This window comes from Lithobates pipiens, unplaced genomic scaffold (genome assembly GCF_037356315.1).
Source record: "Lithobates pipiens isolate NorthernLeopardFrog02 unplaced genomic scaffold, aLitPip1_a1.2 Scaffold_3, whole genome shotgun sequence".
Lineage (NCBI taxonomy): Eukaryota > Metazoa > Chordata > Amphibia > Anura > Ranidae > Lithobates > Lithobates pipiens.
This window is the reverse complement of record NW_027507790.1, coordinates 175,865,862-175,891,517: the sequence shown is the minus strand read 5'-3', so window position 1 is coordinate 175,891,517 and position 25,656 is coordinate 175,865,862. Positions and strand designations below refer to the sequence as shown.

The 25,656-nt window shown below is 44.2% G+C and overlaps 1 protein-coding gene across 2 annotated transcripts in view; it reads right to left on the bottom strand.

Annotated features, from left to right (window-relative positions):
- Positions 1-176: 176 nt before the first annotated feature.
- Positions 177-25,656, bottom strand: part of LOC143940793 (beta-hexosaminidase subunit beta-like) — an 88,249-nt gene continuing 62,769 nt past the window's right edge. Inside the window, exons 11-14 of one of the 2 annotated variants that reach the window (XM_077462525.1) lie at positions 20,220-20,394; positions 14,143-14,233; positions 10,834-10,938; positions 177-429 (exon numbers count right to left, since the gene is read on the bottom strand). In XM_077462525.1, coding sequence (XP_077318651.1) covers positions 369-429; positions 10,834-10,938; positions 14,143-14,233; positions 20,220-20,394 — 432 coding nt within the window. In that variant the 3' untranslated portion in view covers positions 177-368. Of the gene's footprint in view, positions 430-10,833; positions 10,939-14,142; positions 14,234-20,219; positions 20,395-23,607; positions 23,783-25,656 lie in introns of both variants that reach the window. The other variant, XM_077462524.1, reaches the window with a different exon arrangement.

Here is a 25,656-nt window from a genome sequence, read left to right as displayed (position 1 = left end):
GAACTAAAAAATAAAAGAAAATACATCTCAACTCAGATGTGTGATAATATACAGCTCCCCCAATTAATCAGCATTGAAATAAGATATCGTCACCGCAAATAACAGTACATAAAGTACTAAGCATCTGTAGTAAAAAATAAAATAAAAAAAAAAAACACACACACACCGCACACAAGAAACTTTAAGATTTTATTACAATAAATTGTAATCATAACATTCACCTTAGAAAAAAGTAATAAATCAGTTTTTAATTTTTACAGGATAAATTAAAAAAAATAAAAATAAAAATAATAATCACTTTGACCTGAATAGTGCATTTTGGCACAAATGTCCTGATTCTTCAGCCATGATCACACTTGTAAAATTGTCTAGTAGTTCATTTCATTTTCACAGAACCCAACATAGAGCGGCTCTGCACCTATTCCACGCCTGGAAAGAAAAAAGAAAAAAAAAAACACAATCACAATCTGAGCCGGTATAGGAGAATGTTCATTTATAAATATAAAATATAATCTGAACATTATCAGTGTCTGCACTAATGCAGTATTTCACATTTCAGATGCAAGAGATGAAAATCTAAGTTCTGATTGGTTGCCATGTGCTATTACCATTGTTTTCCTTATTAATATGCCCAACAGTTTACAACAGAGACATGCATGCCCCTGAGAACAAAAAATGTGCTGTGAATTCCCACCAGCAACCAAAATCATAACGAAACCAACAGGAATATGTATGGTAATCTACTGTAAATCTGGACTCCTGAACTGTTATAGCAGTGCAGCTTTAAGTCTCAGGAATTACTTGATTTGTATTATTTACTTGTATTTTCTCCCCATCAAAGCAGATCTCACAGGCTGAAAGTAGAAGTTGCTGTGCATGTTTAGTTAGAAACAGCGAGTCCTAATACCTTTTCAAATGCATCACTGCAAGTCCGAATGCAGTACATATTCCTGTTCTGTGTAAAGTTTACACTTTTCTGTATGGGGAGAGGATCAGATAAGGGAGCACCTGGTCCAGCCCCCCATGTGACAACAAAAGATTTATAATAAAATGCTAGTTTCCAGTTGTTATTAATTAATAGACCACTATTGCAATGATATTTTGCTGCTGAGGGAGGCAAGAAATAATGGATCGGCTCTGCCCTGCTCCAAGATGACCGATGGAGCTACGGGGAATACCAATCATGTAAGAGGTTACAAAGCTTGGAAAGTACTGCAAGCATAATTTGGAAGCAAATCAGAATGGCAGTCATGGGCGGGGAGCCTAAATTTGAGGAAGATGTAGAGCCAGGCGTAAACCACATGGGCTGGCTGACTTCTGCAGATCACAGTCTTGGGCAAAAATAAAATAAAAAAATAATATTTTTATAATAATATATATATATATATATATATATATATATATATATATATATATATATATATATTCCGCATGCAAACACCTAAAATGTCTGCAATTACAAATCAGAGGGATTTTCCCAAGTTAGTACCATACAGTGGCAACGAAAAAGTATGTGAATCTGTTGAAAGACAACATTGTTTAATATCATATTTCTGGAGTTTTACTGCCATACAGCCATTTGGCGTATGTTGGAAATGGTCATCTTTGAATGCCAGTACAGCAAGTTTACCCACCAGGGTGTTTGTAATAAATGAGAATTCATATCCTAACAGAATAAAATAGGATGTTCTTGCATAGGCCTCCCGATGTGATGTATGGGGGTAGAGGAGCATCAGATAAGACTTCTTGAGGAGATGCGAATTAACCACTTCAGCCCCAGACCATTTTGCTGGCCAAAGACCAGACCACTTTTTGCGATTCGGCACTGCGTCGCTTTAACTGATAATTGCGCGGGCATGCGACGTGGCTCCCTAACAAAATTTACGTCTTTTTTCCCCCCACAAATAGAGCTTTCTTTTGGTGGTATTTGATCACCCCTGTGGTTTTTATTTTTTGCGCTATAAACAAATATAGAGCGTTAATTTTGAAAAAAAAAAAAAACGCATTATTTTTTACTTTTTGTTATAATAAATATCCCCCAAAAATATATAAAAAACATTTTTTTTCCCCTCAGTTTAGGCCGATACGTATTCTACATATTTTTGGTAAAATCGCAATAAGTGATTATTGATTGGTTTGCGCAAAAAAATTAGCGTTTACAAAATAGGGGATAGTTTTATGGCATTTTTATTAATTTTTTTTTACTAGTAATGGCAACGATCAGTGATTTTTATTGTAACTGCGACATTATGGCGGACACATCGGACATTTTTGGGACCATTGTCAGTTATACAGCAATCACTGCTATATAAATGCAGTGATTCCTGTGTAAATGACACTGGCAGTGAAGGGGTTAACCAGAGGGTGGCAGTGTAGGGGTTAAGTATTCCTAGGGGTGTGTTATTAACTGTGGGGGGCTGGGCTTTCATTTAGTGAACACTGATCTTTGCTCCAATCACATGGAGCAGAGATCAGCATCACTAGTTGCTAGGCAGAACGGGGAGATGCTAATTACAACGGCATCTCTCCGTTCAGCTGCCCCTGTGAGACGATCGCGGGTATGCCAGCCGCGATAGAGTTCGCGGGACCAGCGACTGGACTCACGGGGGTCCCGACCAGCACGCGAGCGCGCTGCCCGTGGCGCGATGGCAGGGCAGCTTTAGGGATTGGACGTACCTGTACGTCAATATGCCTGCCCGTGCCATTCTGCCGACGTACATCGGCGTGCGCAGGTCGGGAACCGGTTAAAATGACCGATTTCCTGAGTTACAGCAATATCAAAGGATAGCCGTTACTGAAAGATGACCCAGGTCAAAAGCAGATTCATGGACTAATGCTGCCCCTAGTGGAGACTACAGGATGCTTTCTGGAAGATGGAAAGGAGAATATAGTTCCTGGTGATTAGGAAGGATGGCCTCTTGTGGATTTTCATTGGACAGAGAACTAGACAGGCGGACAAAGGGTGTTTGTGTGGGTGGTATCTGAGTGCGATTAAAAAAAAAAAAAGGAGGAGGTCATGGCCAGCTAGATTGCCTCCTCTTTTTCTAGGAGCTCAGCCAGCATACAGAGCCTAAAAGGAAGGCCTTATTGTATTGCTTCCCCATGTGATTTTGTTTTTTATGCTCTGTAGAATTCTTTTAGTGTTTTATGTTAGCATTTCTACGTTCTTGACTATAAAAATACATTGCTTAAATAAGCAAGGATCTCATTTATTTACCAACATTGTTATTGTATCATCACTATTAACTTTATCAGAGCTTTGATAGACTAGCTAACTATAGGCATAGACAAGATCATACATATTTATAATAAATAGGGGAAATCCAAAACCTCCCCATGTTTTTTTTCAGAACCCTTTGGAATAAATTGTTTTCTGCAGTAATTTTCCATAAAATATGAACTGATCCTCATAGAAATCACAACAAACACAATGTGCTTAAGCTGATAACACAATTCTAACTTCTCGTGTCTTTCCTGAACACACCCAGTATTCACAGTGCTGGAAGAAAAAGTAAGTGAACTCATAGCCTAAATTACTTCAACGATAGCTACTTGGAGTCAGCAGTCTGCACACCTGGAGTCAAATTAAATGAGTTTGGAGGTGTGGTTAAGAGATACTTTGATTGATAAGACACAAAAAATTTTTAAGATTGTAGTTCATAAAAAGCATCAGCTGATGGGACCCCTGCCTCACAAAAAAGGAACAATCAAGAGCAGTTGATCTGCCTAGGGCTGAAAAGGGATACAAAGGAATCTCAATTTGCTTAGGCATCCATCAAATCGACAGATAAATAGTCTATAAATGGAGACAGTTTAGTACTGTGGCTACTCTACCTAGAAGTGGGCACCCAGCCAAGATGACTCCCAAAGCATAACAGAATCCTCAACGTAGTAAAGAAAATCCCACGAGTAACAGCTAAAGGCTTGAAGACATCACACTGGAACTAGAAAACATCCATGTCCCTCATGAGTCTACCAAGTCTTTGGTGTTCTGGCATGGGCACCCTGCCTGTTCAGAGGAAGCTGCTGCTCTCCAACAAACATTGCCCTCTGTGCCTGAAGTCTGCATTTGCCAAAGAGCACCTAGGCAAACCACAACACTACTGGGAAAAGATTTCTGATGAAACACAGAATTTTTCTGAACAGGTGAATTGTTCAGGAAGAATACTCAGCACTATGCATGGCGTAAAAGGGGCAAAGCTTACCAACCTCAAAACATCATCCCAATGGTGAAGTATGGTGGAGGGAATATCATGATTTGTGCTTGCTTCAGTGCCTCAGGGTCTAGACCACTTGCCATCAGAGGGGAAAATTCCCAAGTTTACCAAAATATCCTACAGGATAATCTCATGGTGGGTGGCTTTCCTTCAGCTTAACCACTTTAGGGCTGGAAGAATTTCCCCCTTAATGACCAGGCCATTTTTTGCGATATGGCACTGCGTCACTTTAACTGACAATTGCTCAGTCGTGCGGCGCTGTACACAAACAAAATTGGTGTCTTTTTATTTTTTTTACACAAACAGAGCTTTCTTTTGGTGGCATTTGATCCCCTCTGCAGTTTGTTTTTTGCGGTATAAAAAAAAAAAAAAAAAAAAAAGTATATACACACTAATATATATATATATATATATATATATATATGATCATTTTGCTATAATAAATATCCCTAAAAAAAACAAAAAAAAAAATTCGCAATAGGCATATATTGATTGGTTTGTGCAAAGGTTATAGCGTTTACAAAATTACAAAATAGGGAATCAATTTATGGCATTTATTATTTAATTTTTTACTAGTAATGGTGGCAATCTGCTGATTTTAGCAGGACTGCGACATTGCTGTGGACCGATGGGAAACGACACATTTTTGGGTCCACTGACATTTATACAGTGATCAGTGCTATAAAAATGAACTGATTACTGTGTAAATGTCACTGGCTGGGAAGGGGTTAAATGTGTTCCCTGTTCGATGCAACTTACTAGGAGACTACTGTTTGTTCCTACCAAGTGGGAACAGCGATCTGTCTCTCCTGACAGAATGGAGATTTGAGCGCGCGCGCGCGCGCGCACACACACACACACACACACACACACACACACACACACACACTCTCTCTCTGATTTGCGGGAATGTGCCGACCTGCCGCGGTATAATGATGGCGGCTGGTTGGCAAGTGGTTAAAGTGTTACTAAACCCACAACAGTAAAATCAGTCTGTATATGCAGTAAAGCATGCTCGTTATACTCCCTGTGGAACCTAAGGGGTTAATCCACTGTATTGTGTAAAATGGCTGCTTGATCCGGTATGCACCGATCCTGCCGTTCTTGCATGGTCACAAAGATGTTTGGATAAGACAGGTTACTGGAGTTAGGCTGCACATGCTCAGTTGGATATGTATTCGTGTTTTTTTTGTCTTGCGAGAGGGCATGTGATCAGCAAAGAGCCAATCAGCACTGTCCAGACAGAGGGTCAGGGGCCCTGCATCCTGATAGGACAGCCAATGCAGTATGAAGACTCTTACAAGCTTTAACCAGGCACTGATGGAAGTCACAAGCCTGCTATATACACTACTGATGAGAAAAAGGTATTTATTTTACATTTACTAAAATAATTACATGTTCTGTGTACTGTGGGAGACCAGATATAGTGAATACAGGGACCTGGGTTTAGTAACACTTTAAGCTTTATAGAAGTTTGAGAAGCAGCAAGACAATAACTCCAAGTATCGAAGTAAATCTACCACGGACTTTAGAAAAAGAAAAAACGTGCCTGTCAGGAAAGGTTTCACCAGCTGATGGCGCTGTGGCTCCCAGATCTATGGGTTGCAGTTCCAGTGTCCACCAGTGGGGTGTGTTTCAGAAGTCGGAGGCAGACTGTTGGGAGAGGGTTCACCTGCTGGTGGCACTGTGCTCCCAGATCTCTGGGCCGCAGTTCCAGTTTCCACCAGCAGGAGTATCTCGGCAGTCCGGAGCCGACATCTCCTGCAATCAGGCATCACCCGAGACTGAATGCAGGAAGTGTATTTACCTAAATGCTAAACACAACTTGTGGCCTGATCCCTTCCGCCTGCTCTGTCTCCTGTTGCCTTGTCCCGTCCTGCTCCCAGCTCTATTTGCTTGATCTCCCATTGTATGACCCTGTCTTGCTACAATTAAAATCGAATCCCATACCCGTATACACACACAGTTTAGGTAGTCTATTGTGTGTCGCTGTGGTTGGTTGCTGGTTGTTATACTGGTTGCTAGATTTGTGGTGCATTTACTTTTAATAAATTTGATTACTTATACTGAACCTGTGCTTGGCATTTCTGTGACAGTCCACATATTTCTGGTCACACTGGTTCCTGACCAGAAGTGGCTGCACAGGGAAGCCATCCTAGTTCTAACATTTTGAGGAAAAAAAAAAATGCATCCAGAGGTAGTTATTCTTTGCTGGTGACGGAGAATGGTGAATATTGCTGCCAGATATTAAGAGTGCACCAGTGACCAGCTCCTAGAATGTATTTGACTTGCTCATTCCCTAGTTGATCGGGGCAGTATGTTTGAAGATGTTCAGCCTTTGATTCAGGATTGTGCGCAGATAGCTCTGTCCGGTACTCCGAAAGACAGCGATGGCTTTTCCCCCTCCTTCAGTATGGCTCAGGTAGAATCTCTGGTGTGGTTATTAGAGGATGGCTTAGCTTATCTCTTTGAGCACTATTCGGCCAATCTGCTCCAGCCTGATGTTCCATTGCATGCGGTCCAGCCTGTTCTGGTGCCCGCTAACCAGTCTGCTGATCTGGTGTCTGATGCCATGCCCGTTGATCCTGTGCCTCTGCCAGTCAGCCAGCCCGATAATCCAGTGCCTGTTGATCCGACGCCTGCTTTCCAGCCTGCCTCTGATGATCCTTTGTCTAAAGATAGGCTTGATATTATGCTTACTACCCTGCCGGATTGTCCTGTGGAGGGTAGTATTCCGTCTGCCATTGAGTCTGACACATCGGAGTCTTTGGGTACCTAGTATTGGTTACCGTTCTGCCTAAGGTTCTTTCTTCAGTTGCCTTGATTGAGTCCCTCCCGCAGTATGTTGCTCTGATGGCGCCAAAGCCTGGTGGTCCAGACATACAAGTCACAATTGGTAGCCACGTTTATCTTCATGACCTTGATAGTGGTGAACTCCAGGGGAGTGGTAGAGCACCATCTGTGTCTTGCCACAACCCGGATGCGATCACAACTCCAGATGCATTAGGGGACCCCGTGTTGGGTAATCAGTGCCTTGGGAAAACCTAGATGGCCATTGAAGTGTGAAACACGTTCCGGAGATCAGGAAAGCTACTTGATTGTAATCAGACATTCCAGTGTCAGAGTTTTGGTATGGTCGCTTGACTCCAGGTCTAAGTTTGCGAATGACCAATGGTACCCCAGCGTTGGGATGTCTAAGGTTTTGAGGGATCAAATATCCTATACTTCTAAAAACACTGTAGACAGGATACCTAGAAAGTTGCCTAGCCCTAGCAGTGGGGTACTTGGCCAGTTACCAGACCCAGGCAGTGGAACATCTAGCTTCCTTTTGGATCCTGGAACTCCTTGGACTTATGCCATTTTTTCTCGCGCCTGTAGGTCGCTCCTTCGAGGGGGGGTACTGTCAGGAAAGGTTTCACCTGCTGGTGGTGCAGTGGCTCCCAGCTCTATGGGTTGCAGTTCTGGTGTCCACCAGTTTCTCAGCTGTGGGAGGCCGGCGGTTGGGAGAGGGTTCACCTGCTGGTGGCGCTTTGCTCCCTGATCTCTGGGCTGCAGTTCCAGTGTCCACCAGCGGGAGTCTCTCTGCAGGAGATGTCAGCTCCTGACTGCCATCAGGCATCACCTGAGACTGATTGTAGGAAGTGTAATTAAACCTGGTAAATGCCAACACATCTTGCCTTGGTATTTTATTCCTGAGCCCTGACCCATGTTCCCGAATCCTGTGTTCCTGTATCCTGAACCCTAAAATTCTGTTCTTGAGCCCAGTATCCATTCCTGGACCCCTGCCTGGCAGCCTGATCCCTTTCGCCTGCTCTGTCTCCTGTTGTCCTCTCCCTGTCCAGTCCTGTTCCCAGCTCTATCAGCTTGATTTCCCATGTATGACCCTGGCTTGTTACAATTACGATTGAATCCCACACCTGTATATACATTTGGTTTAGGTAGTCTGTTGTGTGTCCACATATTTCTGGTCACACTGGTTCCTGACAGTGCCTTTTGGAGTGGCCCAGTCAGAACCCAGACCTAAACCCCATAAGATATGCTGTGGAATGACCTCAAGAGAGCATCCTACCAAATGTGTCTGAGCTAAAGCAGAGGAATGGTTAAAAATCCCCCCGAACGTTTTGCAGGTCTGATCCAGAGCAACCAAAGCGCTTTCCTGAAGTCACTGCTGCCGAAGGAGGTTCAAGCAGTTTTAAACAAAGGGTTTAAAGTACTTACTTTTTCCTCCATCACTGTGAATGTTTAATGGGTGTGTTCAATTAAGAGACAAGAAATTAGAATGGTTTGTGTTTTATCAGCTTAAACAGTCTATTGTTGTGACACAAAATGTTATCTGATCCTCATCTGTAACAACTGACTGCAGAAAACCAGTTATTTCAAAAAGGAGTTTACAAACTTTTCCTTGCCACTGTATATGCTTTAAGAGTGCTTCACTGCAGATCAAAAGCCCAAAAAACGTTTAGGCAGCTGTACCTTCAAAATGCTCAAACTGTTCTGAGTGCCCATTCACACTTGTGTGTTGTGGCAATGTGTGCTAAAATCAATTTGTTAAAGAAGAGCTCCAGTCTCCCCCAAAAAATCTAAGTCAGCAGCTTTTAATTGTGTGGCTGCTGACTTAATATAAAAGGGACACCCCTACCTGTCCAGGGATCCAGGGTCGTCCTCACTCACCGATTTTTCAGGCCAATTGTCAATGCTGTCGCACGTTAAATGACAATTGCACGGCCACCCAACACTGTACCCATATGAAATTATTATTTATTTAAATTTTTTTTAGACAGAGCTTTTTTTTGATGGGCAGCACTCATATGCTGCACTGGTTGTAGCTGGTTATCGGCTTTCCTTTCCTCAGACATCGACAGCACACTGAAGAAAGGAAATGCAGATAACTGCCATTTGTTTACATGTGATCAGCTGTGATTGGACATAGCTGATCTCATTAGTAAAGAGGATACGTAATGAGCTCTTTAACCCGATCGGTGTTGCGCTGTGTCTGGTGTGATGTGAAGTACGTCATATGACGTCCAATCAGAACGGTGAAGCTCCTGCCCCTCAAACTGCTATAGACCAGAAGAGACAGCGTTAGGCTGGGTTCACACTGGGAAACAGATCGGCTCACAGCAGGGGGTCCGGTGTGGAAATGTTCACTGCTTCAGGTCCGATTTCAGCCCAAATTTTTGGCTGAATTTGGACCCGAAAACGGACCAGAAAAACGAACAGGACTCCTGTGCAATTTGCACCGGAGCCGCTCCGGAGATGTGTGAACCGACCCCACAGAGCCAGTCACAATCTCCTGATATGCAAATTGGATGCAGAGAAAAATCTGCATCCAATTCACACTGGTGTGAATCCAGCCTTAAAGGGGAGAGGAAAAGGATGCAAACAAGCAAAACTTCAATTTAAATGTGTATGGTGTGCTGCATTTTGAAAAATGCTAATTTTCATCTGCTATGGTGCATTGGCAGCCCATTCATAATGCATGGACTGCCTTAAAGCAGAATTCCACTTTAAGCACTCCCCACCCCGACATGCCACATTTGACATCTAATTTTTTTTGGGGGGGGGGGGGGGGGGGGGGTACTTAGTTTAGAGTGGGACTTCCTGTCCCACTTCCTTCTTCCTGCGCTTGCCCACCCTAGGAGACTCCTCCTCTCCCCCTAGGTGGCCCCTCCCTGGCAGCAATCTTCTGGGACACGCGACAGGTCCCAGAAGATTGCCTGGCCACTAGCAGAGCACAGCGCGACTTGCGCATGCGCAGTGCACGTCCAGCCATGCAGCCGAAACTGGCATATCTGCGTGGGATACATTGATATGTGCTGCATTATGCAGCTAAACAGAGGCAGGAGGGGCGGGGAGGAAAGCACTCATGCTGTACAGGGAGCAAGAGGTGAGAGACTGTCAGAAGAGAGATGAGAGCTGCGGATAACGGAGGCAGGTAAACTGACCCACGGCATCTTAGGGCTCAGCAGCCATGATTATCATGGTCAGCAGAGTCAGGGGGACACAAACTGTCAGGATCAACCAGGTTTATTACCGGTTAGGAAGAGAAGAATTACACAGCACAAAACTGTGCCGTTATTCATGCCTTAAAAAGGAATAGGATCTTTGTTTTTTTAGGGTTACAAACATAACGCATGTTATTGCACATGCATTAACGTACTGCAGCAGAGCACTTTGGTGTGAATGGGCCTTCAAAATTTGCGTTCCTGCATAGTACATGTATAATAGCAGGAGCTCTGGAACTCAAAAGAAACAGCTTCCTGGTCAGCCCTATTTTAATACAGTACCATTCTTTTCCAAATACGGTACTTAAGCATAAAAGTGTTCAAACCATAGATCAATTATGTGGATAAATCAGATCAAAGTAAAGAGGAATCTGTGAGAAATTAAACAAGCAGTGTGTAATTCAGGGAATAATTATCTCTCTAAGGTGTCCGATTTGTGCAATGCCTCTAGAGGTCAAAAAAAAATAAAAAAATTTAGATCAGGCAATGCAATAGTCAGCCTTATTCTATGGTTTGGAGTCACAACTTAGTAGGATGGTTTAACAAATTATTTAGAGCAATACAATCAGGAAAGCACAATTTCTTTTGACGCATTTTCTTGGAGGACTTACCCGACCATACGACACCTGTGTACAACCAGCCTGTTGTAAGCATCCTGCATGGAGGTCACTTTTGCATTGCTCCAAAGTCTTTCTGCAACCGCACTTGCTCTAGGCCTGTGTGAGTAGAGAGGAGATTTCATTCTGTTTCTATAGCATGAGAAAACAGGAATGTACCGTTCTGCTATGTTAACCTAACTACACAATTTACCTCCTTAGGATACTGAAGTAATTTAATACAGAATACACCAATAACAATGGAGTCTCAGAGCGCAATCAGCATTGGTGAGCATACTAGCAGCGGCTTTCTTTCAGGCTAATTACTGAAAGCTTGTACTTCCTGTCTGATCACAGCAAGCCGGGAGTGTGGAGGATTTACCATATATACTCGAGTATAAGCCGAGATTTTCAGCCTCTTTTTTGAGGCTGAAAGTGCCCCCCTCGGCTTATACTCGAGTCATCGCTGTCTGCCCGCTCGATCAGCGTGTCGAGCAGACAGACAGCGGCCATTCTATAATTCAAAAGCCGCGCCTCCGCCTTCGGCTGTGATAGGCGGAACACTGAATTTCCCAGCAGCCTGTGTTCCGCCTATCACGGACATCGTATCATCCTCGTACTACGGACGAGGATGATACGATGTCCGTGATAGGCGGAACACAGGCTGCTGGGAAATTCAGTGTTCCGCCTATCACAGGCGAAGGCGGAGGCGCGGCTTTTGAATTTTACAATGGCCGCCGAGGCGCCGACGAAGAGGGCACGGGACGGAGGCAAGGCAAGGCACGGCACGGGACGGGACGGAGGCAAGGCAAGGCACGACACGGGACGGAGGCAAGGCACGGCACGGAGGCTCGGGACAAAGGCTCGGGACACAGGTAGGCTGGACACACACACACACACACACACACAGATGGATGGAGACACACACACACACAGGGATGGATGGAGACACACACACACAGGGATGGATGGATGGATGGAGACACACACACACAGGGATGGATGGATGGATGGAGACACACACACACAGGGATGGATGGATGGATGGAGACACACACACACACAGGGATGGATGGATGGATGGAGACACACACACACAGGGATGGATGGATGGATGGATGGAGACACACACACACAGGGATGGATGGACACACACACAGGGATGGATGGATGGATGGACACACACACAGGGATGGATGGATGGATGGACACACACACACACACAGGGATGGATGGATGGACACACACACACACAGGGATGGATGGACGGACACACAGGGATGGACGGACACACAGGGATGGACGGACACACAGGGATGGACGGACACACACAGGGATGGACAGGCATGTCTCACCCTCGGCTTATACACGAGTCAATAAGTTTGCCAGTTTTTTTGGGGGTAAATTGGGGGCCTCGGCTTATATTCGGGTCGGCCTATACTCGAGTATATACGGTAAGTTTCTGAAACTTTTATAGTTGAGCACATACATTTCAGCTTCAGTTTTTTTAGCTTTAGGCCACGTCAACACTGGCATCGAAAGCAGACATTTGAAGGGCATTTTTGACTCTCCTCAAACGCTGAAGCAAAGGATTTATGGACAGCGCCTAGTACTGTTCACATTATCAAAACACAAAGCGTTAGCGTCAGATTGCTTTATAATTGAAGCTTCATGTCAAGTCTGTAGGTGTTTGAAGAATTTCAAAGTCTATGGTAATGCTCCGCAAACACACTGGCAGGCATTTGCTGTGTATTAAAACACTGAAAAAAAAAAAAAAAATTAAATAAAAAAATCACACCAGAGGAATATAATTTCCCACAACCCTGCAATGATAGAGGAGAGGAGAGCACAGAGTGTCCTGCTGTCACTTCCTTCTACACACTTCCTGTTTGTGTTGCTTGAAGATAGCTGACCTCAACTTCTTATAGGTGTGTAAATCATGATACAGAGCATGAAAGTGCCCTTTAGAATATCTGAGAGATAATTGGATGTACCCAATGGCCCCTGGATGCCCTTCTCTTCTGCTCAGCCAATTACTCAGATCAGCATCATCTACAGGAGGCCAAACATGCATAGTAAAGGAATCCATGCTGTTGGAGTATGTACAGGAAACATTCACTATGACAAGCCACACCTCAAAATGGTTTACTTCCTATGATGTCACTTCCCTTTATAAAAATTTGTGAAGCGGTTTTATCGTGCATCAAAACTGTACATAAAGAATCTGGAGAGCATTTTTAATGCCTTGTAATCAACTCTTGTAAAATGCCAGTCTTATACCTATACTAAAGCGCATTAATGCTAGCAATAGGAGCATTTGTTAAAAGTTTGAAATTTAGTCAAGTGTGAACCCTTAACCTCCCTGGCGGTATGATTAGTTCTGGTTTTAGGTGCTAAAAGCGGTACAATTATTTTGCATGGAAATTTGGCGTTTTATATTGTAGGCCTGCAATTCTTAGAATAACTCTCTTAAATCTGTTCAAACCAGAGTCTAGCAGACATCCCGGGTATAATAAAGTTTATAATAAATAATAATAAAAATTATTTAATAATGTAATCAAATCCAAAAACACTGAAAAAGGGACACTTTTTGGTTGCTATGGACAATCTCCAAATTCCAGGCAGAAAAAAAACAGTATTTATAATATAAAAGTGCATGCAGGGCACTGCACAGACCACTAGGGACAAAGGGGGTGTGTAATTTTTTTTACATACAGTACTGTAATCTGTAAGATTACAGTACTGTGTGCGTTTTTACTTTTTGAATTTAGCGCCGATCTCCGCTCCCGTGCACCGTAACGTCGCAGGGAACGGAGCTCTGCGGCATTCGGCACTGTGTGAATTGAGCGGAGGACAGCTCGATCACACAGCGTGGAGGACATCGCTGGATCCAGGGGATAAGGTAAATAACTCTGTGTCCTCCCTGTATCCAGCGTTGCGATTCCGAGTCTGGCTCGGGGTTACCGCTTATGTTGCTAAAATCCCAACCCGAGCCAGACTCGGGATTACCGCTAGGGAGGTTAAGGCCTTAGACAGTTTTTTCCCCTCGCCACCAAAACAGATTTGCTCAGCGCAGTCATGTGGCAAGTGCTGTTACAGTCTCCAGCGCAGGAATGCTTTAAAGTGCTGGAACATTATAGCTGCTGGAAAGGGTGGCAGAAGATGGGGATCATATAAGGTACATGCAGTGGGGATTTCAGGGATAGGGAGGGTGTTGCGAGTCCGTTCACCTTTCGATCTTATGTAAAAAAGGTGAACTAACCCTTTAAAACGTCACAATACATTTGTAGATTCATGAATTCTATATGTAACCAGTAAACATACCACAGTCGTGGTGTGAGGTTTGTAGCGTCCACAAATTCACCCCATAAGCAAGCTTCACCACCAATCACAAGCTGCTTCTGCTGTTCAGTCCCTGCAAGAACAAAGCACACATGTCTAATGTCAACTGTGATAGAACAGCATTTTACCACTGCCAACAATCACATTTTGGAAGAAAAGGTGCAAGAAATGTTAAAACTTTATTTTTTTCTCAACTTGGGCCTCGTTCATATGGGTGCTGGCACCCTTACTGCAGGTCAAAATCTGACAGCTGGTCGGGACTGGGCAACTGGCCAAAACACAACCAAAAATGTATTACTTTCTTGTATTAGAATTTATACTGGAAAAAAAAAAATGCAGCTCTTCCTAACCTAACTGGCAAATTCTTTTTATTTATTTTTTTAGATGCAGACTGATTAAAAATGCTACCAAAAAAAAAAAAAAAAAAAAAAAGGGGGGGGGGGCGCTGTTCACACAGTATGCAACAATAGAACAAACCATCTTGATGTGCCCTGTTCACATAACAACAAAGCAGTGAGGTGCAGAAATGTGCATCTGCTCACCTGAAGTCAGTATGTGTCCATCTGTATCTATGAACAATCATCTGATGGGACGGTGCATAGAAAAAATTCAAGACACCCCCAAACCAGAAAAAAAAAAAAAACCCCACAAGGTTGAATGCTAATACCACATGGGAAGCATAAAAAAAAAAATTAAGTGGAACCAAGTGCAAGATAAAAAAATAAAAATGATGTAGTCTGTCAATAGAATCAACAGAGCAGTCTTTGCTTTTCATGTTCCCCCTGTAACCGTTTTAGTTCTTCATGATCCGGCCAGTCACATTTTTCAGCTTCCTTAAAAACAGGCCAAGCTGTCCAGCAACAGTAGAGGTTAGAGGGTTGAGAGTAACCATTTACCACTGACTGGCGCTTACACAGCTCAGTTTTTATTATTTACATAAATACCCCAATTCCAAATTGAAAAAAAAAAAAAAAAAAGCTGCTGCAGTAACTGCTTACAAACGTATCTGGAGTTTGGCTGAAATTTGTTAGTCACTTATGTAGAGTCCATCTAAGGGCCGGTTCACACAGCGATGCGCGGCGAGGCGTCTCCGACTTACCTCGCCGCGACCTGCGGGGAGCTCAGCGGCGACTTGCAGAGGACTTCTGTATAGAAGTCAATGCAAGTCGCCCCCGAAGTCGCCCCGAAGTAGTACAGGAACCTTTTTTCTGAGTCGGAGCGACTCGAGTCTCAGAACGGTTCCATAGTACTGAATGGGGGCGACTTGCGGGAGCGAGGCGAGGCGACGGCCCTAACACTACCCTCTCCCTAGGTTGACGATGCTGCTTTCCAAGGGGGCCTATGTTGCTCCTCCATAGATACAATTTAGAGAAAAAAAGTGGTGCAGGCATAATCACGCACCACTCTAAGCTTGAAAATTGGAGCAGATGCAAATCCTAAATAACAAAGGGGACGCAAGCTCTTGTTTATTAGGACTGATCTGCTCCCTGTCCTGTGTTAGATACAGCACAGTCCAGCTGGAGTTGCATGCTTTGGATTCATTTTTCCATTCCTGCCCCCCCCACCCCCCCACCCTTTACCAGCTCAGCTGAGTGCAGGAGGGAGGAGGAGAGCTGTGCAGGCCCTGTTCAGAAGTCTAGTGACTCCAATTCTGTACGTGAGGTCGGGCCTACTAGGGATCTGCACTGAAAACTTCCACAATCTCTACTTATTAGTCACAAAACCTGCACCAGTTTCTATTTTACTCCAAAATAGAACCTGGTACAGGCGACATATATAGACCTTAAAAACAGGTCAATCTACACAGTTAATGTGGCGCACACCAGTCCAGACAGTTTGCTGCAAGTTTTTAAACGCAGGAAATTAGTGCGAATGTAGTAACCCAGAAAGTGAAAGAAAGTGTATTATAGGCCAGGTCACCAGGTAATAAATAGAAAAAAAGCCAAAAAATAAAAAATAATCATGAATTCCTCAGAGCGAGCTGATATTCACTCAGGGATGGCTAGTCAGCTACCTCTCCTGCCTGACATTCCTTGATTGAAAAACTGAAGGTGGAAAATTTAGGTACAGCCGGAGATCAACCTATATTGTACAGTGGACGGAGGTTGTTTTTTTTTTTTATATGCAGCTTGCATGCTGGGAAAAAAAAAAAAAAATAGAAGAAATAGGATTTTTTGTACTCACCGTAAAATCCTTTTCGCTGTATTTCACCGACCGACACAGCTCCTCTCTGTAACTAAATGGGTTGTATAGCCTGCCATTAGGAGAAAACTAGGCAAAATTGTTACACAATACACAGAACTTTAATCCCGCCACAGGGGGGCGGGCCCCGTGCCATCAACCCTCCTCCGGCTGCTAGCAGCTTCAGTACGTCAACAAGCAGTATAAACGTAGAAAAAAGGAGGGGTGGGTGCTGTGTCGGTCTGTGAATTACAGAGAAAAGGATTCTACGGTGAGTAGAAAAATCCTATTTTCTCTTATATTCACCGACCAACACAGCTCCTCTCTAACTAAATGGGACGTCCCCAAGCAGTGCCAAACGTGGGGTGGGAAAAAAAAAAAAAAAAAAAAAACACAGAATTAAAACTTCATCCACCATGGCAAGTGGGAACTAGTGAAACTAAACCCAAACAAACACACACACACACAAACACACACACACACACACACACACACACACACACACCAGTGTGTGGAGAAACACCACTACATAACCGGGTACCCTCAACAGGAGTGATGCCCAAGACTGCAACATTGCGGAAGTAATGCAACAGTGCATTAACCCAAAAAAAAAAACAATACTGCATTTATCGAAAAACCAGGACAAAAAATAAAAAATAAAAATTCAATTGCAACTACACGGCCGCCTGCAAAAAACTTTGGGGCCAAAACCGGCATCAGCCAATGCACTGACGTCTACCTTGTAGAACTTGGTAAACGCATGGACAGACGACCAGGTCGCCGCCTTACACACCTGAGCGACAAACGCTGGGTGTCGGAAAGGCCCAAGACGTTCCGATTGCTCTGGTAGAGTGGGCCGTGACTGGAAAAGGGAGGCACCTGCCCCTTCAAGGTGTAGGCTTGGACTACAATCTGTCTGATCCACCTGGAAATGGTGGCCGACGAGACCGCCATGCCCTTAGGACCAGCCACCGAAGCACACAGCGAGTCAGACTTCCGAAAGGAAGCGGTGGCAGACAAGTACACCTTCAAAGCCCTAACCACATCCAGAGCATGAAGGGCCACCTCCTTGGGGTGCTTCGGCTTAGGACACAATGATGGCAATACAATGTCCTCATTGATATGAAAGGCCGAGACCACCTTAGGTAGAAAGGACGGTTGCGGACGCAACACACCACCTTATCCCTGTGGATGACCAGATAAAGCGACTTGCAGGACAAGGCCGCCAGTTCCGAAACCCTCCTGGCCGATGTGATGGCCACCAGAAAGACCACCTTCTGTGAAAGGGTCAGCAGAAGAATCTCCCTATATTCTCAAATGGCGGCTTCTGAAGCGCCGTCAACACCAGGTTCAAATCTCATGAAGGACGCACCGGGGGGACTACACGTCGCACCCCCTGCACAAAGGTACTCACTAATGAGTGAGACGCCAGGGGTCTTTGAAAAAAAAAAAAAAAAAAAAAAAAAAGACAGCCAGAGCTAAAATGTGCCCCTTGATGGTGCTCATCTTGCTGAAGAAACAGCAGGATCCTGGATATAGAGAAGGAGCGTGGATGTCACTCTTTCCCCTCACACATGGAGATGTAGGCCTTCCAAGTACGATAATATATCTTCCTGGAACAATATTTCCGCGCCCTGAGCATAGTTGTAATCACCGAGTCCGACAGACACCTGTTCCTCAATACCTGGCTTTCAATAGCCAGGCCGTTAAAGCCAGCGATGGTAAAAAGCAGGGTGAAGGATTGGACCTTGAGATAGGAGGCCCTCTCTCAACGGCAGTCGCCAGGGAGCGTCTGCCACCAGGCGCACCAGGTCTGCGTACCAGGCCCACTGAGGCCAATCTGGGGCAACCAGGATTACTGGAATCTCCTTGGCTTCTACTCTGCGAAGCAGACGTGGCAACAGTTTCAGAGGAGGAAAGGCGTAGATCAGCTGGTACTGATCCCACGGAGCCACCAGCGCGTCTGACGCATCTGCCCACGGATCTCTCGTCTTGAACATGAATCTCAGCACCTTTTGATTGAGCCGGGAGGCCAATAGATCCACATCTGGTGTGCCCCATTTCAGGCACAGCCGCCTGAATATCTCCGGATGCAATGCCCATTCTCCTGGATCCAGCATCTGACGACTCAGTCCGCCTGCCAATTTTCCACCCCCGGGATGTAAATGGCCGACAGGGCCGGAACGTGTCGCTCTGCCCACCGAAGTATGTGAGCGACCTGCAACGGTCTGCAGAACAGCTTCAGCGCTCCACACAGAGCCATCCAGTGTCCCTCACACAGGAAATACAGGAAGTGACAAGAGAAAGCACATTGCAAGCGGTCACAAGAGCCAGCGGTGAAGAAAGCATTTTGGCTTTCACAAAATGGCTGTCCCGAGCAGCGGCTGAGCTTCTTGTTCCCCCTTGGGTGATTTATGTACGCCACAGTCATGGCATTGTGCCAACAGTGCCTCTAGTCCCTAGGAGGTTCCCAGAAGCAGAGAGGAGAAAAAACTGTTAGCAGCAGCAGCTCTAACAGCGGAGCAACCGCATAGAGCCCCACAGGTGAGAAACAGCCACGCACACACACCGCATGCAGACACCCCCCTCAGAGGGGGGAAGGAGGGGTGATAGGGACTTGGGAGAGAAGATAAGGAGGTGAGGTGGCCCCCGAATCGACCCCCCCCCTAGGGAATGCCCAGCTGCTCCCCCCACCGAAGCAGGGAGAGCCAAACATACCAGTCTTGAAGAGCTGGGAGACATTCTGTGGTAGCCAACTCCTGCGCAGTTACAGGGAAGGTTACTGGCCCGGTATACTTTGATCCAGACATCAGTAGCCCGGAGCATTGAAGCTCACCGACCACCTCTGGAGCATGAGGTATGTTGTGGACTGCCGAGCCGTAGCTGCGACCTGCTCACGCGCCATGGCCGGACTGGGGAGACTACAAGGATTTCATTAACCAGCCTGTCACCCAGCCGGCAGTTGATAGAAGATCTCAGGATCTCTCATCTTGCGCAAAAAGCAGCAAACCTGCAGTAAAAACATGGTCAGAGAGGCCCGCAGGGTTTCCTAGGTCATTCTCCTTGCTAGGCAAAATAAAAACTGAAGCTGCTAGCAGCAGGAGGAGGGTTGTTAGCACGGGGAACGCCGCCCCCCGAGGCGGGATTAAAGTTCTGTGTATTGTGTAACAATTTTGCCTAGTTCTCCTAATGGCAGGCTATACAACCCATTTAGTTACAGAGAGGAGCTGTGTTGGTCAGTGAATATAAGAGAAAAATAAAAACGTATGGCCGGATTATCTTCTATCCACAGTCTCTACTACAAACTAAAATCAGAGCACTCAAATGCAATTGTAAACCAAAAGGGGGAGTTTCACTCTACTGCCCTTCACCCCCCTCGTAAGGGCATCTTATACTTGCCTCTCCAGTGCACTGGATACTTTGTTTTCTCAAACTTTTGGTTAATTACAGAACTGCAGCCTGTCAGTCTTTTAGCATTGAACACGATGGGGAGTATAGGATGCTCATGTCATCCTCTGCATACCGTGGTTTTATCCTCCAACCCCCAAGTTACTAAAGAACTTAGCAGTGACCCCTAAATTAGGAGGCTGGAATCCCCTAGGATTCATGGGGACACCAGAATCCTACACTCCCAGGAGTGCTGCATGTGGAGGAGACTGATAGAAGCACAGGAACAGAAAAAAAGATAAGATAAAAACCTAAGTCCATAATAGCTCTTCTATTGCAAGGCAACTACCTTTAGGTTTTTCTTTTATCCTGACAGTGCTGCTTAAAAACTAAAGAAAAAGGTGCCGTAATGGGTACTATAGGGAAAGCCACATGCAGATCAGCCGACATGAGAAGCAGCTGTGCAGTAAGGCGCAGGCACCACAACACACCCTTGAAATCTGTAGGCTCCACATGGTAGATCTGGATCCAGTCCTGGCCATAGGCAATGCGGTTTAAGTACCAGGGAGCAGAAAGCAGGGCCTGAAATCCAGCAGCCGTAACTGCTGCCATCTCCTCTTGGTAATTCTTTTCCTTCCAGACTTCAACAACTGTATCTGGATTCAACTGAGAAATTTAAATAGAAGGTTTAATAAAGCATGCCATGTTACAGTAAATTATATTACCTGCAAAAAAAAAAAAAAAAAAAGTTTAACAGAGGACACTGATAGCCTCTAATGACCCGTCTAATTCTGATCATTATTGTTAAATTGAAGTGTGCTTTTTGTCCCATTTGTGGTTGCTGAGGACCAGAAGGTATGATAGAATGCAGGAAGTAAGACAAAGCCAGTTATGAAAAGCTCAGCATGTAAGGAAGGTGGGAAACTTAATTTTAAGTGCTCACTAATTTTCAAGCAAAAAGTATTGTTACCTGATGAGTTGGAGAAGCTAGGCGACATTTGATGATCTGGAAGCTTTACTAAGACATGCAGTTGGAATGTGACCAAAGTGGAGCATACACAATTGATATCACTTCCAATACAGTTCCCACCACCCAACCCTGCCAATTAACTCTAACCCTTATACCAGAACCTGGAAAACATTACTGATACTTTAAGGCTGCTGGGAGCAAAGGGAGAAAGCCCTGTGTGGACTCCAATTTATGACTCTGAGCCTACAAGGACACTTTCCTCATGGTTTACTTTACCGGTAGGTATACGTTATATACAGAGGAAAAAGGTTCACCCTTTTGACTTGCAGATGAAGTGGAATGCAAAGTAGAAATTGTTGTTACATTGTATTTCTGAATGGTCACTAAACCCACATCATAAAAAAACACAAAAAAAAAAAAACAAACATCAATAAATGCTGTATTACATGCTGTTCAGACTCAGTCACTATGGGATTTGTTTTCTGCAAAAAACCTGGTTGATCCTGCTGTTCTATCTCCACCTTCTGTTCATGTCCTCAATGCCGTTGGAGATTTTACAGAGCAGTGTTGGCAGCTCTGCACATGCTTAGATTTCAGTGATTTTCTATGCCGAGCATTTCCTTCCCCATTACATCTGAGTAGCCCATATGACTATAGAGTCACACATGTGGGTGTATACAGTGGTAAATGACAGGCCACTCCCTCCTCCATGTCCACTAACCAGCTGGGAGTGGGATATTACAACTTGATTGATGGATGCTTCCCCTCCCTATTATTCTAAGACACAGGCTGAGGGGCACGACACAGCCTGTGGCTGGCAGAAATTCACCCACCACATCATTGCTAAAACAGAAAACTTGATTTCAAATCTATATTTGTAATTATAGTGACATCATCCATATACAGAAATAGAAGGGACAATGTAAATGAAACAGTGTGTGTTTATAGTATCACTTTAAGCTTCTAAATAGCATTCTGACCATTACTCAGAATCTCAGTGTTACACAGCAACGGCTGAAGTAAAACAGCGCCACTCCCAACTGTCATTCTGACAATAGGGAATTGCTGGCAAAAGCGATGGGGAGAGGAGCGGGAGAGGCACAAAGCACATACATGCCTGTGTACTTTGTTGGGCATACATCCATTAGTCCGCAACTGATTGGCAGTTGGCTGTAGCATTTAAATACTATTCTGTCAACAGTGCTTTAGTCATTGTTTATTTACATCAGATGCTCATTTGTAAATGAAGGTGTTCCACAGCCCAAAGAAATTTTAGTCATCACAAGACACAGGTTAGAATTGGTTAGTAAAGACACCAAAAATGGATTTATCATCAACAGGCTGAGTCACGTGGGAACCTTTTCTATTGTGCAGACTCCAGGGGTGAGATCACCTGTCACTAGTATCTGGAGTTATCCCCATTCCATAAGAAAATAACCTGTCATTCTCTCATACAAGGTCCCTTATTACTCGTTTTCAATCTGCATCCTGGCAATCCACTGGGGATGCGTTGCCATCATTTTGCACCACAATAGCTGTGAAGATGGGCAGAAATGTAAAAAGTCTCTCCTCTGGAGTCTGAGCACAGCCTGTGACTCAACTTGCTAGCAATCACACAAAACTGGAATATCAGAGTTAGATTTAGCCCCCATTCGCACCAGTGCAGCTTTGAGAGAATGCTACTTCAGTGCAATTTCAAAGCCGCATATATCAGTGCGATTTGCACTGCTGAATTGATTTCATTGCAACTTGCATAGACTTCTGTCGTATGAAGTTGCAAGCTGCAAAGTTTGTAAAAAAGTAGTACAGGAACCACTTCCATAATCGTTGTGACAGGAGTCACAGCAATACGAATAGTTCCATTGCTGGCAATAGGTTGGGACAAGTCATCACAGGACAAGTCACACCGGTGAGAATGGCTTAAAGCCAGATTGAAGATTCAGTTTATTTTATCAAAAACGCATTCCAGGTGTGTCAAAATAGGTTTTGAAAGTCTAACGCCGCATACACATGAGCGGAATTCTCGTCGGAAAAAGCTCCGATGGTTTTCCCGACGAAATTCCACTCAAGCTGTCTGGCCTACACGCGGTCACCCCAAATTCCGGTCGTTTAGAATGCAGTGACCTACAACACGTATGACGGGACTAGAAAAAGGAAGTTCAATAGCCAGTAGCCAATAGCTTCCGTCTCGTAGTTGAATCTGAGCATGCGTGATTTTTTGAAGAAAAAAAAAAAAAGGGAAGGAGCAGCCAAGCCACAATCCTTAACAAGTCCATCTAGCCATGCAGAAAAATAATCAGGTACGTTTATACCATGGTATACACGAGTCGTATATTAACGACTTATAGATGCAGGCAATACTTGGTTTGTTCTTTGTATACCTGAAAACCCCCCAAAAAAAGAAAGAAAAAACCCCATCTATAGCCCGAGTTGAAAGTGGTAGTATAGTCTTTAATTCATACCTACAGGTAAGCCGGCTTACCTATAGGTACATTAAATATTTCCTAAACCTGTAACGTTTACGAGATATCTACTTTAGCAGTAGTGATGTCACCAGCGCATGTGCATTTGTTCCAAAACGCCCCCAGGTAGAGCAAGAGGTTTGCAATGAGCTTTGCTGATCCTAGAGCTATAGGCCTGACTCAGTAGGGGGGTCTGTCAGACAATCCCCCAGAAAGAGCCCCAGAGTCTGCAGTATGCTGGCAAGGCACAGGCTTTTCTTTTTCGGCTGAGGCTGCTTTAGAAAGAAAGCAAACCAACACATGGAACACCTTTGGTTTTGTTACAGCTGAAACTAATTTAGCCAATTTAAAACTGAAGGTTTGATTGGGTTTTAAATTTAAAGCAACAAACTGGTAAAGGCCAGCACATAGCTATTCTCACATATGAATATTAAAAACACAACTAACCATTAAAGTTTAGTGGCTCAACTCGGTAATATCTCTGCCAGTCCTGGCCATAACTAATGTAGTCTAGGTACCAGGGAGCTGAGAGGATGGCAGAAAACCCTGCAGCTGTCACATTGTGCAATTCTTCAAAACAGTTTTGCCCCTTCCACACTTCGACTATCGTGTCTGGATTAATCTGAAAAGATTGCAATAGATGAGTGTTAAAAAATAAGTAGAAGGCTTCATTAGTATGCCAGTTAATCTTCACCAAGGCCAATATCACACTGGCAGCAACAGTATTGCAAGAGAACACAAAGGAGCCACTCAACCGTTTCTATGATGCCTCTTCCTCACTGCCCAAAAAGTTTTAGAATCTCCCTCACTGTTGAGGGACCGACACCTTGCTGGTCCAGCCAAGGAGGAAGTGACACCAGAGAAATGGTTGAATGGTTCCTTGGCCCAATCTATGGGATTGTGTCTGATTGGTTGCTGCCAGTGAAAAGATCGCTACTGTCATACAGGCCGGATGTTCAGAATTTAGTGTTAGAATAAGGTTTACTATTATTACACATATAACTATGTGATTAAACATGAATAAGGCAAGAAACAATTGTATTACATGGACACAATTTTAATAAAATACACATTAAAAAAGTGTAATATAATCAATCCCTCTTCAACGGGTACATACACTGCAAGGATCTCACCTTCTGAAGAAATTCACAATTGCCTTGCCATTTTTTTTTTAATGCAAACCCTGACTGCTTAATGGCAGGTCCTGTTTCGTCACATTCGGCGACGTTTCGCATAGAAATTTCACACTGCGAATGCGCAACTTGCCCACAGGATTCATCAGAATGTGTAACGGAAGTGACCTTTAGTCGCCGCCATCTTGCTACACCCCGCACTGCTCTACAGTAAGGATACACTGAGAAGGGGGAAAGCGGAAATCGTGTTACACCCACTAGAGTTTTCTATTTTACACTTATTTTTACCAGTAAAGTGAGTTTATATAGTGAAATTCCGTACTTAAAACTCTGTCTGATTGGTTAGATGTTGAATTTTAAAAGTAGCGAACTTCTGTCAGATCAGCAAACCTGTGAGGTAAGCAGGCTTGACGCTGCTTTTAAAATTCAACATCTAACCAGTGAGAGTTCTAAGAACTGTATTTCACTATAGAAATTCACTTTACTGTTAAAAATAAGTATAAAATGCACAATTCCTGTGGGTGTAACAAGGTGTCAGCTTTCTACTTCTCAGTGTATGCTTACTGTAGAGAAGAGCAAGGTGTAACAAGATGATGGCGGTGACGGAGCGTCACCTCCGTTACACATTGACGGGTCGGGGAATCCAGCGTCGCGCATGCGCACTCCAGCGGGTAGCCAAATGTGATGGGCTGCCATATGTGATGAAACCCCTGCCTTCATTTTCAGCATAAAATTTTAGTGGTTATATAAAGGGATCATCATGTACAGCCCTTTAGCAAAGAGGAACCCACCCCCTTAAAAACAAAACACCACACACACACACACACACACACACACACAACTTTGAGCTCTGTGCAGATTACCCCAATAAACCTGAAATATGCTTATAAAGTCATTCTGTATACAGTGTAAAGAACTCCAATTTGCAATACTATAAGAAGCAATCTGGCAGTGTTAGAAAAACATAGCTGACTGCAGAATGAAAGCGAAAGGGACATTTTAAATCACAATTCATCACACAATGGCTTGTGCAATTGGGGTTTTCGTAAGACTAAGAGAAAATTGGCCTGTCAGCAACCACTAAGGACATGATTATTTGTCAGCAGAAATGTAAAGTGTCCGTTTTTCTTAAAAACAAACAAACTTAAGATACCCATAGACATTAGGTCATACGCAAACCAAATTCTGAGGCATTCTTTTGAAGAACCAGCGATTATGAGCTTTCACAGACAATAGAAAACAGCAAATATTTTATCAGTTGGCATATTGCGTACACAGCTCCTGGGACAGTGGCAGACATATTGGTTGTGCATTATGTGCTGCAGGCCCGGGGCCCCATGGGCAAATGGCTCCTTTATTAAAG